This window comes from Amphiura filiformis, chromosome 6, assembly GCF_039555335.1.
Source record: "Amphiura filiformis chromosome 6, Afil_fr2py, whole genome shotgun sequence".
In the NCBI taxonomy this organism is placed as follows: Eukaryota; Metazoa; Echinodermata; class Ophiuroidea; order Amphilepidida; family Amphiuridae; genus Amphiura; species Amphiura filiformis.
Genome location: NC_092633.1, coordinates 58,530,583 through 58,547,369, shown reverse-complemented (window position 1 = coordinate 58,547,369; position 16,787 = coordinate 58,530,583). Strand labels below are relative to the sequence as shown.

At 34.8% G+C, this 16,787-nt stretch overlaps 1 protein-coding gene across 2 annotated transcripts in view; it reads left to right on the top strand.

The window, feature by feature from the left end:
* The window catches only part of LOC140155722 (oxysterol-binding protein-related protein 6-like), a 95,309-nt gene that overhangs the window by 54,024 nt on the left and 24,498 nt on the right, over window positions 1-16,787 (top strand). For both annotated transcript variants that reach the window (XM_072178656.1, XM_072178655.1), the window contains one exon: window positions 16,122-16,306. In XM_072178656.1, coding sequence (XP_072034757.1) covers window positions 16,122-16,306 — 185 coding nt within the window. The remainder of the gene's footprint in view (window positions 1-16,121; window positions 16,307-16,787) is intronic.

Genomic DNA, 16,787 nt, shown 5'->3' with positions numbered 1-16,787 from the left:
TCAATATCAGATGTCCAAAAATTGATTGTGTCCAATTGAGTCAATTATAGTCCATTTGTCGCAGTTAATTTGCATGTATACAGATGCACTGTCTTTGATAGAACATATAAGCCTTCATTCATTCATTCATTCATCACAGGTTATTACAAATCATAATTACAGCCATTGGCTGAATTACAGTGCTCCACTTCTTTAAAAATGCACCCGTTGGAGCATACACTGACATCACTACCTCAAGGAAGCCAAATAGAATATAACCTGATATCCCACACAGACACTAAACTGAGAAAAATCCATTAGAAGTTTTTACCCAGTGTATGAACCTATGTGAGAAAAAGAATACTGCCCTCTATAGCTAAAAAGTTTGGGTACCCAGGTTGTTGGTTTTTTAGCAAAGACAGATATATTGTTACTCTACACATCCATGACAATAATTCAAAAATTGTGCAATTGTGGGATATCAAGTTCATTCATTGGGCCACATAATTCATAAGGCACTAGACTCTAATGGTACGGAGCCCCTGTGGTGTCTTAATTCTGTTCCCGTCGAAACTTGAGCTACCTTAAAATTTCCTGGACAAGGAACGTACTGCTAATTGTCCCACCTACCTGTACAAAACCTGGGGAGCCGATGCTGGCTGCGATGGTTCTTCTTATTACTGCCCCTGTAGTGCTACGTCTATGAATGATTGTAAATGGTTTATAAGATGTGTCTGGTCCAATGTGGTCAGCTGCTTTTTGTAGAGTGCATTATCTATGTTTTGCACCATATAAATCATGTGTTGATTCTTTGGTACAGGGTATCAAGTCTGTTGCTCGTGATCAGAAGTAGGTGATGAGAGGCATTACTGATTAGATTACTGTACATCTTTATATTTCTTGAAATTCATATTTTACAGAATAGCATTGATACTGCAAAAGTGTCACAATATTTTCATATCTACCCCTGATAGCACAGTATGTATTGTGCAGTATATTGCTATCTACTCCTGATAGCACAATATGCCTGGTACAGTGTGTGTTGATATCTGTCCCTGATAGCACAATATGCATGGTATACAATGTGTTGCTATCTACCCCTGACAGCACATTATACATGGAACTGTATGTGTTGCTATCTACCCCTGATAGCACAGTATGTATGGTACATTGTGTGTTACTATCAACCCTGGTAGCACAGTATGTATGGTGCAGTATGTGTTGCTATCTACCCCTAATAGCACAGTATGCATGATACTGTGTGTGTTGCTATCTACCCCTGATAGTACAGTATGCACGGTACAGTATGTGTTGTGTTGCTATCTACCCCTGATAGCACAGTATGTATGTTCAGTATGTGTTGCTATCTATCCCTGATAGCACAGTATGTTTGGTACAGTGTGTTGCTATCAACCCCCTGGTAACACATTATGTATGGTACAGTATGTGTTGCTATCAACCCCTGATAGCATGGTACAGTGTGTATAGCTATCTACCTCTGATAGCACATTATGCATAATACAGTGTATGTTGCTATCTACCCCTGATAGCACAGTATGTATGGTACAGTATGTGTTGCTATCTACCTCTGATAGCACAGTATGTATGGTAGAGTGTTTGTTGTTATTTGGTGTTAATTGATCATGTCAATTATGGTGTGTATGGTACAGTATGTGTTGCTATCTACCCCTGATCACAGTATGCCTGGTACAGTGTGTGTTGCTATCTATCCCTGATAGTACAGTATGTGTTATACAGTGTGTGTTACTATCTACCCCTGATAGCATAGTAAATAATTATGGTAGTGTTTGTTGCTATTTGGTGTTGATTGATCATATCAACTTGCAGTAGGTACATGATCGAGGATTAAATACTTTGATATATAGTGTTACTGTTTGCTGTATTAAACATTTACATTACCCCCTTTACATTCATTCAAAAAATGTAATTACCTGTAATGCATGTAAGAATTTCCTTCCAAGTTTGTGACAACAGCTAATGATTGGTCAAGCCCATCAAATTTGTTGATCCCAATGTGGACCAGGGAATTGATAGATATTGAGTTAACTCGCTGGACACTACTAGAATTGAGAAATAACATGGATGTACGTATACAAAGGTATCGATTTTTGAAGCAATTCAAACATAAAAGATGGTCAAGGCCTCTTTTAAACACTAGTGTTTTCATTGCAATTTCTTTCTCGTTTGCTTGTGTAAACATTCTGTATAGACAAATTCAAATGCAATAACATGTTGTTGGGAAAATAATAAGGACTTCGATCACTTGAAAATATTGCATTATTCAGTATTGTTGCTACAGATGTGATAATCAAAGCGAGGGTGGAGGGGAAATTGATTTGTTCAAAACAAGTATCTGTGTTGTTGATTTTTATGAATATCAGTGATGACAGACAATTGTCCATAGGACAAAAAACAAAGGGTGGATGGAAGAAACTGATATAGTCCTAAATGGATAAGAGCACATTTTTTAAAGCAGGATCCCCCCTGAATTTCTGATTTTACCCTGAACAAGGAAGCCTATTTGCTTACATTACATGTATATGTGACCCAATGTCAGTAAAAGAGGCAAAAAGCCTTTTTGATTCAAGATTACAAATGTGGAACAAGGTCAAAATAGATCAACTTCATAATAATGTACCATGGGTGAACTTTGAAGTGGGTCATATGCTTATTTTCATGCAAATGTAAGGGAACCATGTTGAGAGGTATTTTCATTTTATTTTCCCATTGATGTTTACAAAGTTCAAACTTCAAATTGCGATAACTTGCTGATGTTAATATAATGCAAGAAGACAACATGCATGATGTTCAAATGTTCATACTTTGGAAAGGAATGTTGTATAACATTGAATTTGGCATCAAAATGTTCACTGATTAATATAACATACTGTAGTAATAGAAATATGTGACGTGTCATGTCAAAAGGAGACACTTTTGGGCAGGATCGTAAATGGAGAAATAGCCAAAAATCTGCCCGGAGGTGATTTTTTCACAAATTGGTTTTATTGCGAAATTGTGATGTTATTAATGTTAATAATATTGTCTGATAGTTTCAGACCAGAATATAATTGGCATCTTGTACTTTTTGAGACATTTTTCAAGCTAATTCCTACCCTCTACATTGTCAATAATATTTTTAAAGGCCGATATCTCAACTTACAATTTTATAATACCATAACTTACAAACGCAATATCTTCGCTTAGGAATATCCGATTTCATTGGGGAAAACGGCGTTCTGGAGCAAAATATCTCTATATTTAAGATATGTAAAAACTTCAAAATTGATAGCCTGCCCAAAAGTGTCTCCTTTTGACATGACACGTCACATATACCCTTTCAATACATTTACTTGTGTTGGGTCACATTATGTTAAGACTCCACAGAGATTTCACATTTGGAATCATTTTTATGCTTAACTGAGTCTTGAGTAGGTCTGTTCAGCTTGAATTCATGTGACCTCAATCCAATCCGTAACAAAGTAGGCCAGTATTGGAAATATTTATTTCAAGATGTAATGAATATAACAAAAATCATAATTTTCCATATTTAATCGGATGAATTCATGTGTACATTATAATGTGAATCCAATTGAAATATTGATTTTCAGTGTTAACTTTGAAATTTAGTTTTTGGTTTGAGCCTTATGTGTTTTATCATATAGTTCTGAAATGAATTATGGTTTATGTGAAAGAGACCCTAGGAATGATATTCAGGTTTGAGTCACTTCAGATAGCTGCTAAAAATAGCTTTTTCCAAGTCAATCTAGTGCTGATTTCACAAACATGCTGAGTAATGATGATGAGGATACTGCATCGGATGCTGCAGTGCTGATGTTGATGAGGAGATGGAGCATCTTTTCACAAAATGTTTCAATAAGTTCTAATTTAGCCAAGCAAAAGTTTATATTTTGCATTGCCAAATCACTAAAGATTAAAATAATTAAACTAAAGATTCTGAACACTGATTATTTTTTTAACCTCTTTAAACCAAGAAAAATAATACAATATAGAATATAAAATATTGCTAGAAAAAAAAATAGTCGTGAAAAGTTCAATTAACTGTATATATGTACAGTGAGTTGTCAAGAATATTTCCCATCTTAATTAAGTTCTAATCAGTTTCAAGTGCTAGCCTGCAAGGTACCTGCATTTCTGAAAAAAGATGACCTTTGAAATTTGATGAATTTGATGAGTGCATGCATGCGGATTTGGATCAATATATAATAGGAGCTGTGGCTTTGATGTAGTCAGAAATTTGCTCACTTTGCCGCAGGCATTTAGCCACATGTCTCATTTCATTTATGAATTTAAAAGTGTCAAAATCATGGCTTGGAGCATTAGCTGTGTATGGGATTGAACTGAACACAAGGCCCTTGATGCACTTGTCAGCAGTTTATCCCTTTCTCTATCAAGCTATTTTGTAATCAGGGGAGTACTTGAGGTTGGGTTGGGTAGGGAGGTACACATGTGCAGGGCTCGGGGAATCAAAAAGTGGACCCTTTACTAGAATATACCAATTTCCAAGACAATATAACCCATTATATGTACTCAAAATTTAAAGCAAAATTTGCATTTTTTTTTACCATTTGTGGTAAAATTTGGCTACAAAGAGGCAAATTCGACTATTTCTTAGAAAATTTTGAACAAACACACATCGTTATACCAAAATATACCTCGAAAAATACCTCAAAAAGGAGGTCAATTGATGTACCAAATGGCGGAATATGCAACCCATATGCAGCATATCCCTGCAAACAAGGGATAATTTGCATTCTCTATGGTCAATTTGCCATAGGTGACCATAGTACGAACTTAGTACAGTTAAAGGCACTAATGGGCAATTCCATTTGAAATTCATACACCTCATATGGAAGACATGACCGTAATCTCCCACACAGGGGGTGTAGATTTCAAATGGAGGCACCAATTCAGGTAACCCAATTTGAAATTCACACTCCCTATGTAGAAGATTAATGTCATATCTTCCACAGGGGGGGCTTTAAAATGAATTACCCCAATATCAGGTGTGTGCACATCCATGTGGCTTTGGGTGCTCAAGCGTCCCAGGTTTATGCCAAAAGCATGACAAATTAGCCTATTTTGGACACCTTTTAGCTACTCATACCAGTCCTTAGACCCCTTCCTACAGTTGAAGATTTTTGGCCACGCTCCTTGATATTACTGGATTTATTTTCGCACATGCGATGTGATACCCGGTATGTTTGGAATTCACTTCAAAATGATGACAGATTTTTTTCCTATGATTTGTTTATAAATCATTGACAATGATTTCAAACCTAAAATTACACAGTGAATTTCATCCAAATGTCACCAGCATGTCGTTTTCTGCCAACATATTTTCTACTCAATAAAAATTGTGCAAATTGATGGAAATGTCACACACAAAATTTGGGATTTTCTTCTAAATAAACCTTTATTTTTAACACCTTAATTTAGATGCATACCATGATTTTTGCATGGTATGTTAGTTGCATGGTGCTAAAAACATTTTTATATTTAATCCCCTTTAATTAAATGTCAAAATACACAGCTTCATTACTTATTAATACATTGATACATCACTACTTGCATTCAGAATAGCTGCAGTGGTCTACATCATCCAATAACATCTAGAAACACTCAATTTCAATTTTCCCTCAAGTGGTGTGTTGTTAAATTACTGTATGTGTTTGTAGTCCTCCCAGGATGTGTGTGGGCTGAATACTGTAAAACATTCATTTTCGTTGCATCCTTGTTTTGTCTCATTTTTGATTAAAGGACCGCATGTCAGGGGCAAAACATTTCCACACATCTAAGCTTTGTGCAGCAAAGCCAAATTTACGAACAGCCATATTTCCCAGCAATTTAATGTACAAATCAAGCGATCATGAAAATAAATTGCTGGTGAAATTAAATTGTTTGGCAGTATCTTGTCCGTCGATCATGTAGTGCATCTCATAACGGTAGCTGATAGAGACAAGTGTCAGTGTATGTTGCCTAGTCAGAGTTAGTTATCAGTTAGCCAACCACACATAGGCAGCAGCAGCCAGCTCCCCTTGTTTCTTAACGGCTTTGAGTTGGTGGTCGTAAGGGATGCATGGTTGCCAGACGCACGAGGTGGATGTTGCGCACGCTTCGAAAGAAGATGCATTTAAAGAAAGAAGAGAAAGAACTAAATGGAGAATCCGATGCGGTCAATCCAGAGGGGGCGTCGCGTGGTATGTGATGAATTATGATTTGATTCGATTGATTAGGAATTGCTATTAACACGTACACTGCTATAGGAAAAGCAATTATTATAGATTTTATTGCACTTGTGTGTTTGTTTAAATCCTGTTTGTTTGTGTTTGCTTGATTGTAAATACATGTATGGTAGTTTGACAGCACTTGAATGAGCTCTTGTTTTTCAGCAAATGACAATCAATTAGATTTTTGTGTTTACTCTTTAATAATGACCTAAATTATGACAATATGTTGGGAACTACATCAGGTGCTGTTTTTACATTGTAAATGCAATGCAAATAATTTATAGTTGGTTTATCTACATGTAGGCTACATAATAATGAACTTAGGGCTGTCAGTTTTATTTTGAGAGACCCAAGCTAGTGGGATATGCCTTCTTTTTTAATGTAATAAAAGTATGCAGTTATTACATTGTACACATAAAATGTTATTCATGAAACTGAAAGGAAATTAGCAAATTCAGTAATACAAATATGATGTAAACAAAATAAGTGTACACACTATTACTATACTTGTGTACTGTTGGTTTTGTGTAAATTAGAGTCATAAAACTTAATGGCATTCCAAATTTTGGACAACTTGTCAAAGAAAATGACAGCCCCTGAAGTAAAGTGTACTTTTAAATGCAAGTATAGAATGTTTTGCACCATTTACCCTATAACATTGCCTTTCGAGAAAAGTAGGCGAGACGAGGTAACAAAATCCGGAGTGTTTTGTGAATCCTTATTTCTTCATTGCAATGTTATAATGTTGCTGGCTACTTGTGCTACACACCTGTAGCGATGCAGTTTCCAAAATGAGAGTATTGTTTTTGACCTAATTAGTGCCCCTCTCCTAATAAGCACCCTGTACAAAAAATTTTGAGTGACGACTGTCTAAGTGCCCCCTTTTCACTCTATCTTTTATTTTGTAATTTTAATAAGAGTCCCCAAAATGACTGACTTAGGCGCCCAGTCTGCTAATTAGGTTGAATATAGTATCGATATTGAGCACATTTTGGCATATTTACTTTCTCTGTCAAGTGTCATATACAGGCATTTTGGGAGATCTTTCTCATGCCAGATTTCAGACTTTAAATTTAGATTCCCCCTTTTTTCTACACTACATCATGCTCTATTATAAAAGTGTACAATGTAGGAGGTTTTGAAATGTCAGCTTTGTAAGCTGTTTAAAAAAATGTTTTCCTAATTTTTTTACGTTTGGTCACTCACATGCCAGCATAAATTATAACATCCAATTACAAAACCAATGCAGAAACTGACTGACAAGCAGAAACATGCATAGTCTTGACATAAATAAATAATATTAGGATGATAACTACACTTGTATTTGTATGCATTTTAATATCATAGCATCATCAAAGGTTAATTTTAAATAACATTTTCAGTCATAAAAATCATAAGGGTTTCTAAAATGAAGGATTGTTATTTTGCAGTAGAGTTTTCCCCATTTAGATGGATAATGTTAATGAATCTTCATTAGCATCTAACTAGGCCCCACACATAGCATAAATATGCATGGATTGAATTCTGTTTGTTTTTGTCTAATTGACAATATACAGGCTAATCACCCGTACAGCAACCAATTCATTCTAATTATCCGTATTCATTTCATTATTCAACGTAGACCAATTAAGAGCTTTGTGTGGACTCAAGAGTTGCATAATAATTCTGCCGTCATAATGCTGTATGCATATAGCGATCAATTCATTTTGCTTCTCCATATTAATAGGAATAGCTTCCACTAAACCTGGTTGCTGGTGTCCAGTAATAGTCAAGCTGTAAATATACACTGATAAATCCCTAACCCTGTGGTTTGGGTAGCAGGTGCCCTATGTTTTAACCAGACTGCCTGTTCCAGGGGAGGCTCCCAGAAAGTGGGAATTTGCTCGAGATTTGGGGTTGTGGAAAGCAGAAAGGAATGATGTGCTCTAATTTGTATGTGCTCTAGTTTGTATGCATTGTTTTTGTTTTTAAATGTGATATTTTTTGTAATGTGGACAAGTGTTAAACAAAGGCAATAAGGCCAGAAAAGAAGAAGAAAAATGGATGCAGATGTTGGCATAAAATTCTTGCACTAGGGTGCATTCGCTGACAAAATGATAGGATCTGTGGGTCACACAATTTTGTAAGACAAAAAATGTTACCATAATTAGGATCTTTTGGTTTAAATTTCTCATTTTGGGAGTATTGGGTAAAGGGTGTTTGGGTGAAAGTGTATTGAATGAATTGGACAGTCTGTGAACGATGACAGGTCATAATTGCCTTATGAAAATACGCACTTTGATCAAAATCTTGTTGTGACATAATGAAATATTATGACTTTGTCTAATCCATCCACCTGTTGCAGCTGCAGGCGGCAGTTGGACAAGGCAGTAGTCTGTAATTTAAAAAAAAATATCACATGCAAACAAATAATTAGAAAAGTAAACAAGTATTGTAAATCATACTTATTTCTTTAAAGGGTTTATTGATCAATGATTTCTCAAACTAGAACACCCCAAAATTCATCAAAATTTAAGATGTTCACCTTTCTTGAACAAGCGTAGATGTGGTGTTGTAATGAAGCGAATAAATGGCAAACACATGAAAGTAATATTGATAATAGAGAAAAATCTGACATCAAAATGAAGGTAGAATAAAAGTATGTCCATACTTTTAATATTGCATAATGTGAAGCTGTTGAATTCGTAATCCATAGTTTGCCGGCTTCATTCCATAGTGGCGTAATGTGCGGTACCGGTACCGCATTTAGACAACTTTTTGAGAAACTTACGTTTGATGAAATGCCGATATCAGACATTATTTTGTATGTGATGTGAAATTTATGTAGTAAAATAAATAGATTTTACCTTTATATAACTTTCAAAGGAAATAAAGACACAGTATTACTGGCAAATTAAAAACAATAAGTACAAAAACAAAATGACACATCAGTATGGAAAACACACACAAAACAATACCTTATGCCACCTTGTTATGATAAAGGTCTTGGAACTTTTTTTTCTATTTTTTTAATTTGTAACTTTATTATTATTATTATTACTTTTTGCAAAAAAAATAAGAAAAAAAGTCTAGGGTCGGGCCAATTTGTATGTTAGCAAAATAAAAGAGAACATCATTAAAAACATATGTGCCATTTTTAAATAAATGACCATAAATCACCATACGCCACAATGGAATGAAGCAGACAAGCTATCATTCATACACACCCTAGCAATCCATGCAGGTGATAGCAATTTACACTAACAGAACAAGTTGTTTTAATTTAATGTTTTATGAAATACACATAATCACATTGACCTGGGCATGATTATTGATCATTTGGTGGAACAGTTGGACAAAGTACAGAAATCTCTGATAATCCGTCTCAAGTATATTATTAATAGGAAGAGGCAGCTCTCAGGTTTTAAAGGTGATTGATATATCTCGCGACATGTTAGTGAAGAAAAAAAAGAAAGTGTCAGTTAAAATGTCAAATGTTCATTGCATACAGGTGACTGAATGTGAGCTGTATTCTGCAAATCCTTAGTGTGTACATTTGACCATACTCTATTAATCAAGGACTATTATGTTACCCTTCATTGGGGAGTCTTTAAAGCAGCCGTCATTAAACTAATTTTGCACTTGCTATGAATACATTCTGATTACGGCATCAAAAAGAGTTGGGATGCAATTTAATAAGGCAATAAGCATGATTAATAAATATTTTGTAACTTAAATAGGTCCACAATGCTTTTACTGCAAGTGGAATGGCATTAGCAATATTGTTTCCAGTTTTAGCCATTTAATTAAAAAACTAAAAAACACTGCAGTGTACTTCCTAATATTAACACATTGCCTTACAGGAAATGAGTTAAGGAAGCCAATAATGACATTTATATTTCCATTGGTCTTGCAGAAAGTTTTAGGTGCCCCCCCCCCCTGAGAAAATGCACATGGGGTGAAATGATACCCCCTCATACCAAGCTTTGTGATCTTCCTTATAGAACCCAAACCATTCCACTTGTGTATAAATCAGTTTTATATGTCTCAATATTTGAATGCAAACACTGTTAAATCGTGATCCCTCTGCCTTAAGGAATGTTGCTGTCATACATGTAGTAGGAATTTCTGGAAACTTTAAAGTGAGATAGAACATAAAGATGGTTGACTTTAGATTTTTTAATTTGTACACTAATGGGACCAAAAGCAAATGAATTTCTCAGGTTCACAGAACCCAAGCTTGGTGGCACATAATTCACTCTAACATGCACTTGTATGTAATTGCTTGGTAAGTGATTGATACAGACCATGCAGAAAAAGGACCTCGAAACACCTAATACAATACTCTTCTTTGGTATCAATCAAAAGGTTTCATGAAGCACTGTGTGACTCAACATGTGTACTATCTTCAGTAGATAGCATGAGTAATTTACCTAAATGCAACACTTTTTTATCTCACATCTGGAGATATTATTGCTAAAATAAGAGCATGCTAGAAGAAAGAAAATCAACAGTAGAAGTGCATTCACATAAGAAATTAATTGGGCAATAGGAACCAGGATATATAGCAGTATTAATTTCCTTTTGAATAATTAGCGCTCATTGTACCGTGGCACGTTTCATTTGCATGTGATGTAGTAAACGTGCAAGATTCAAATGCACTCATCCTGTCACACTCACACTGTTCTGATCATTCTTTTAATTATCTTGTGAGAGCAATCAAATATTACTGTGTGCAAATTTTGAGAACATTTTATTTGCAGACTAGCCTTAATGCACTGCAAGCTCAAGTTGAATTATATCATACAGAGGCCAGTGATGAGGGATGTAAGATTACAGTACATGAACTGACTTGTTAAGTTCTTGCTTTGAGAAGAACAACCCATTTGATTGGTTCAAAATAACTTGTGAATCGGTACAACATCTACATGTAGAGGATAAATTGAGCATCTCTGGTTCATTTATCATGCTAAGGGGAAAATAACTCCTCCACATCTGCTTTACATAAAATAGTTGACATTTGATTAAAACCCCATAATGAGTGTAACAACAGCATTTCAAGGACAATTCCATTTCATGCTTTTTTTTTGTCTTGCTTATTTTTTAGAAAAATGGTGATGTTTTTTGTTTTTATTTTATTTGTATAATTTACATGATATTATTGGATATGGTGTTGCTGTCAAATTTTGTCATATTTTGAAAGTCAAAGAATTTGTATAAGACATTGTTTATGCTGTGAAAATTGGTTGAATTTTCAATCAAAAGGACATGTTTTGAAGTGTTAAATATTGTTTGGGCCAAAATGTCAGGGATTGTTAACAATGGAAGAAGAAATTATGAATTTGTTGACAACAGTTATGTTTATAAATATATGTAGGTTAATAATATTATACCTTAGCTAAAGAAGCATGTTCTGTTTTCTATCTTAGATTGATTTCTACCATTAAAACAATTTGTTTCCAAATTTTGAGTTGCATTTCTGCAGCAGTTTTGATATGAGAAGCAGAAATGTGTATAACAATATCGATTGGATCACGGACCTTTAAATTTGTTGATTCCTGATTAATTTGCATGACCATAAAGACCATATTTTGTAGGGTGGGTCTATGCCTATGGTGATCACATGCAGTCCTTTATAAAATAGGTAATTTTTTTTGATACATTGTCCAAAAGAATTTGGGCAAAAAAAACACGGTTATGGGTATTTGTTCCAAAATTGTGCATTTTTGGCAAAATTTGACTTCACAGATGGATTTATTCAAATCTTTGCCATTCTAAATATGTATACTTTTATATACTATAGACCAACAATTTAGCAATTATGAGGCCCGTCGTTGATATGATATGATACTATTGATAGTGACAGATTAACCTGCTTGTTGATTTTGATCAAGATTACTTACCAAAGGATCATAACCAATATAGCTGTCAAATCACAATATGAATCTGACAAGGTGGTCGTGCAGTATAAGATGAGGTCAAAAACCAAAATATATATGTGTTTATTGAGCAAATTGAGACATAATGTTTTCAGACACAAACTAGTTTTCCAAAGCTTGCTATGTGCCTCCTTCAGACCGTGCTGAATTTGAAGTAGGCATGTATTGCCACCTGATTCAGATGTCGCATTTAAGCCATTGGTCTTGTGCAATACCACCACATTAAAGGTCACAGACTCCCTTAAAAGAGTAAGGAATCATCCCTGGGTCTGTTATCAGCACAAAGCGCCTGCTGGATCCCAGAGGACTTCCAGTGTAGCATCAAAATAGGCCAGGGAACACTCAAGTTTTATAGTGTACACATGCACGACCAGAGATTTTCAAAACATACCCTAAACAGGATTTTAGCATGGTGTCATAACAAATTTTACCCCTTCAATATCTGATAATAATATGATACTATTGATATTGGTTAACCTGTTTGTTGATTTTGATTCATTACTTTGTAAAGCAGGGTTTTATCTAAAAGGTGCTGCATTTACAGGTTTTTGATAAAATGCACTCCTTATTACATGTTTTTTTATTGTTTTCTAATATTTATGCATGAGTGATGGATGGTGCTGATGCAAATTAGAAGTTCACAAAAACAACCTTTTTCAAGAAAACATGTGTCTTTTACTCTTTAAAGGAGATTTGCTCGCTTCTAATTCATTCTAGGCTTCTTTAATTCTCTGAAAGGGGCCCTTGTTTGGTATTTTTCTGGTCATGCATGTGTGCAGTATAAAACTAAATGTCCCACTGGGAAAATAGGCTATGTAAATAGGAAGTATAAGCACAGAGGATGTTTTAGGTCACTGTTTTTCAAATACCATGAATAGTCATCATACTATTTTTATCACACAAGGTTTGCAAAATAATTATTGTAAATCAAATAATAAACATGAAAGACAAAATAGCCAATACTTCAAAACATCAAACCTTTTTTAGGGTAGTAGCAAAAATGTATCTTTAAAAAATCAAGGCATTTAAAAAATCTGTCAAACCAAAACCTTCAGGACCTAGTACCTTGTCTTTTTTCCAGGGTTGCGTATAGCATACACGTACGTATTCCTTAAATAGTGCTTGAAATCAGTTTTGAGTATACCCAGGTTTATTGTAGTGCTCCGTCTAACCACACTCTAGCTAACGGTACGATAGAAAGCATACATTTGCACAATTTGTTCACGTCTTAGTAAATAACACATCTATTTGCTTACTACATGATAGTGGTAATAAACTAATTTAACCTTTAACTGGGTCTCATGTTTTTCTCCTGTGCATGAGATCTGACCATTACCATGTGAATACAGAAAGGTGACAATATGTGACATGATCAAGGGAAATTAGTCGGATGTCACTAATATTGATTTTGAGATATTGGCAAAGAAAGTGTTAAAATTCTTTTGTTTTATATTGTTTTATATTTGTTTTTATATTGTCTAAGTTAGAAACAAATGTAAAACTCATTTTCAACCAGGGTCGACGTGTGACTCATTCCCCTTGATCACATCACATATAGGCCTTTAACATTGCTGAGTAGTCTGCAAGATTTAAAGTAGAAAATATAAAGCAATCATCAGATAGAGTATTCGCAATCAGTTTTTCCTTTAATTTCATTGGTTCTTGCCCATGTTGTATGAGACAATATAGTGTAGCGTTTGCGTTGGGCGTAACATGGTATGAGCGCAGTGATCTCGCGCATCGGCATGTGCGATATTTTGGGACCGTGTGTGAAGGACTCAATGGATTTGCCAATTTCATTCATGGGAGTGACTGGTTGAACTTGATAAAAATTGCCATAAAGAGTGGATGTAAATTACATGCAAACATAATTTTACAGGTCATCTGTTTAAGAATGAGAATAAAAGTATTGTTTTGAGACCCAGTCATGTCTCTATCGATAGAGAACATGGTGATAGTATTATTTGTGCATGGAGCAACTTGGCCTGCCGCATCATTAGTCCACTTAAAATAATACTATCTCCTGTATTATATCAGGCGATAGAAACACAGTCAGGTCTCAAAACAATACTTTTATTCTCTAAAGACAAGTCAAAAGTTGTAAAGCCACTACATTTTCATTGTTTTATTTAAAATGTCTTTTTTATCATAAAACATTGTGACATCAAATACTGTGAAATACATAATAAGAAAGAAAGATGTAATGAATTATATTTTGATGAATGATACTAATGTGTCAGATATTTACCATATCATGCAATCTCCCACACCCAGCAAACACAAATACCTGCCGCAATTCACTTATCTTCATCCTTATACTGCACATTGTAATTACAACAGCTTGCTGAACAAACTGATGTCAAAATTGAATCATTGATTCTGAGCAATGAATTGGCATAGCATTGCATAAACAATAGAAAACAAAAGCAACTGCAGAGTTATTTTAGGTGTGTCCCAAATTGTATTTCCTGAGATCCTACACATTGTGCCTGATTGCACCAAAGAAATCATTAAAGAGACTTGATATGTCCCTCAAGCTATGCAAAACCTACATCAGGTTGCTTCATACATGTAGATGATGAAAGGCTACTTAAGTGTTCATACATTCATGTCTAGTAGTGATGCAGGCTCATGGCCTCTGACAAGTTCTCTCTATCATATACCTCCGGGTATTTATTTTTACCATAACAACTTTTCCATTGATTTTATGCTCAGTGCTTAAAACATCAGCTGCTTTTTTTGCTTTAAAAGGCTATTGTCATGTTTTGATTGTTTAGTAGAGATAACTATCTTCAGGGAATGTCATGATTTCAGGACATTTTGCACAGTCTATGAAAAGTATAGCAAAAGATACTACAATTTCAGGACATTTGCATTCTTAGCGGGAAATATGGACAAAACACTGACTGGTCATTTTGGTTGAAAATTGTGAATATTCATGACTATATATCAGAAAGACTGTTATGCTTTTTTAACATTGGAATGCTTTTTGTTCAAATTTCTATTCAAAAAGAGCCTTGTAGTAGATGCAGTTGAAGTAATTTAATTCGCAAATCTTTGCTGTGTGAAAATTTACTTAGCAAATCTTCACATAGCAAGTTAAAATGACTGTATGTTAATCATATGGGACAGTACTCTGAAGAATTGAAGTGGGGTTATGACTTATGAGTTGCTACTTGAAGCTACTATGTGTAAATCCTTATACATAATTGCCTCAGAGCCTCAAGATGTTACTACAATTCCCTCACGAGGATACGATGTGGAATTTGTTGGATTTTGAAACACATTTTAGGGTTGTCTCACTGATGATGTAATCTGTTGTGTAAAGTTGCGGAATAGTAACATGGCTGTATGTGAATATTAGAATGGACATTGCAATATATTTGATTCACTAAGGACAATTAAAAGATATATAAATAATTGTACATTCCTTTTTGTTAGTGGCTGTGCTGTTGTACAGTTTAGTATACAAGGACTCATAATACACAGGGTCTATTAAAGGTGATTAACTCACACATTTCACAAAATAGCCCAATAAAAAAAATTTTAACTTGTCAATGGCAAAAAGTGCATGAGGGCTACTTTTGGGTCAGCCGTCAATGCTGATTCGAAGCTTGTTACTAATGAACTATCAACTAATTAATGCTAAATTTAAATTAGTTGATATCAATGCAAGCAAAGATTCATATTTGTTATCACAATAAACAATAGTCAATTAATTGATTTTATAAATAATAAGGATCGACCAAGCATTGATGGTTGACTGAAAGATCAAACTAATTTGTTTCTATTGTCTTAGTCAACCTGAGGAAATAGCAAATGTTACGGCACTGAAGGAAGACTTAAGATTTATTTCCAAAATTCTGTTTAAAACCTCTGGATGACTAAGAACATTCACTCACTTATTATTGATCCACATGAATAATCAGTTTCTGTTTCTGTTTCTTTCACACAGTGGAGGAATTTGTTGGAGAAGACAGCACAGCTCGATCTCAGACAGGTCGTCGCACCTGTTTGCCGGCACCCCAGCCTGACACAAGTCATCTAAGTCTATGGAATATATTAAAGAAGAATATAGGCAAAGATTTGTCTAAAATTGCTATGCCTGTTGCTCTTAATGAACCACTTAGTATGTTGCAGGTAAGTGCGATACCTAAAAAAGCAGTTCTTGCAATATTGATAATATGTTAGAATGAGCACACCCCCTACTTGTATGTGTATCCGAATTGGGACTTTTTTACGAGTTGTGTGTCTTTTATGTGTCAAACTCCTACCAATCAGGGACCTGTGTTTAGTACAACTGGGAACCTCACCCTACCCCTAAAAAGTTCCCAGTTGTAGAGTACAACTGGGAACCTCACCCTACCCCTAAAAAGTTCCCAGTTGTAGTAATGCTTTTTTTTGACATAAAATAGAAAGTGGACTCTTAGTGCTATCTATAGAAGATACAAATTGGTCTCTTAGTCAGGGTTCCCACGGTCCTTGAATGTCCTTGAATTTGAAAACACCTTTTCAAAGCCTTGAAAGTCCTGGAAATTTGCACATGGTCCTTGAAGTATAATTTTGACAAAATTTGGGAAGTGGAGAGGAGCTGTCACTTTCGTTAGTATGTACCGCATGG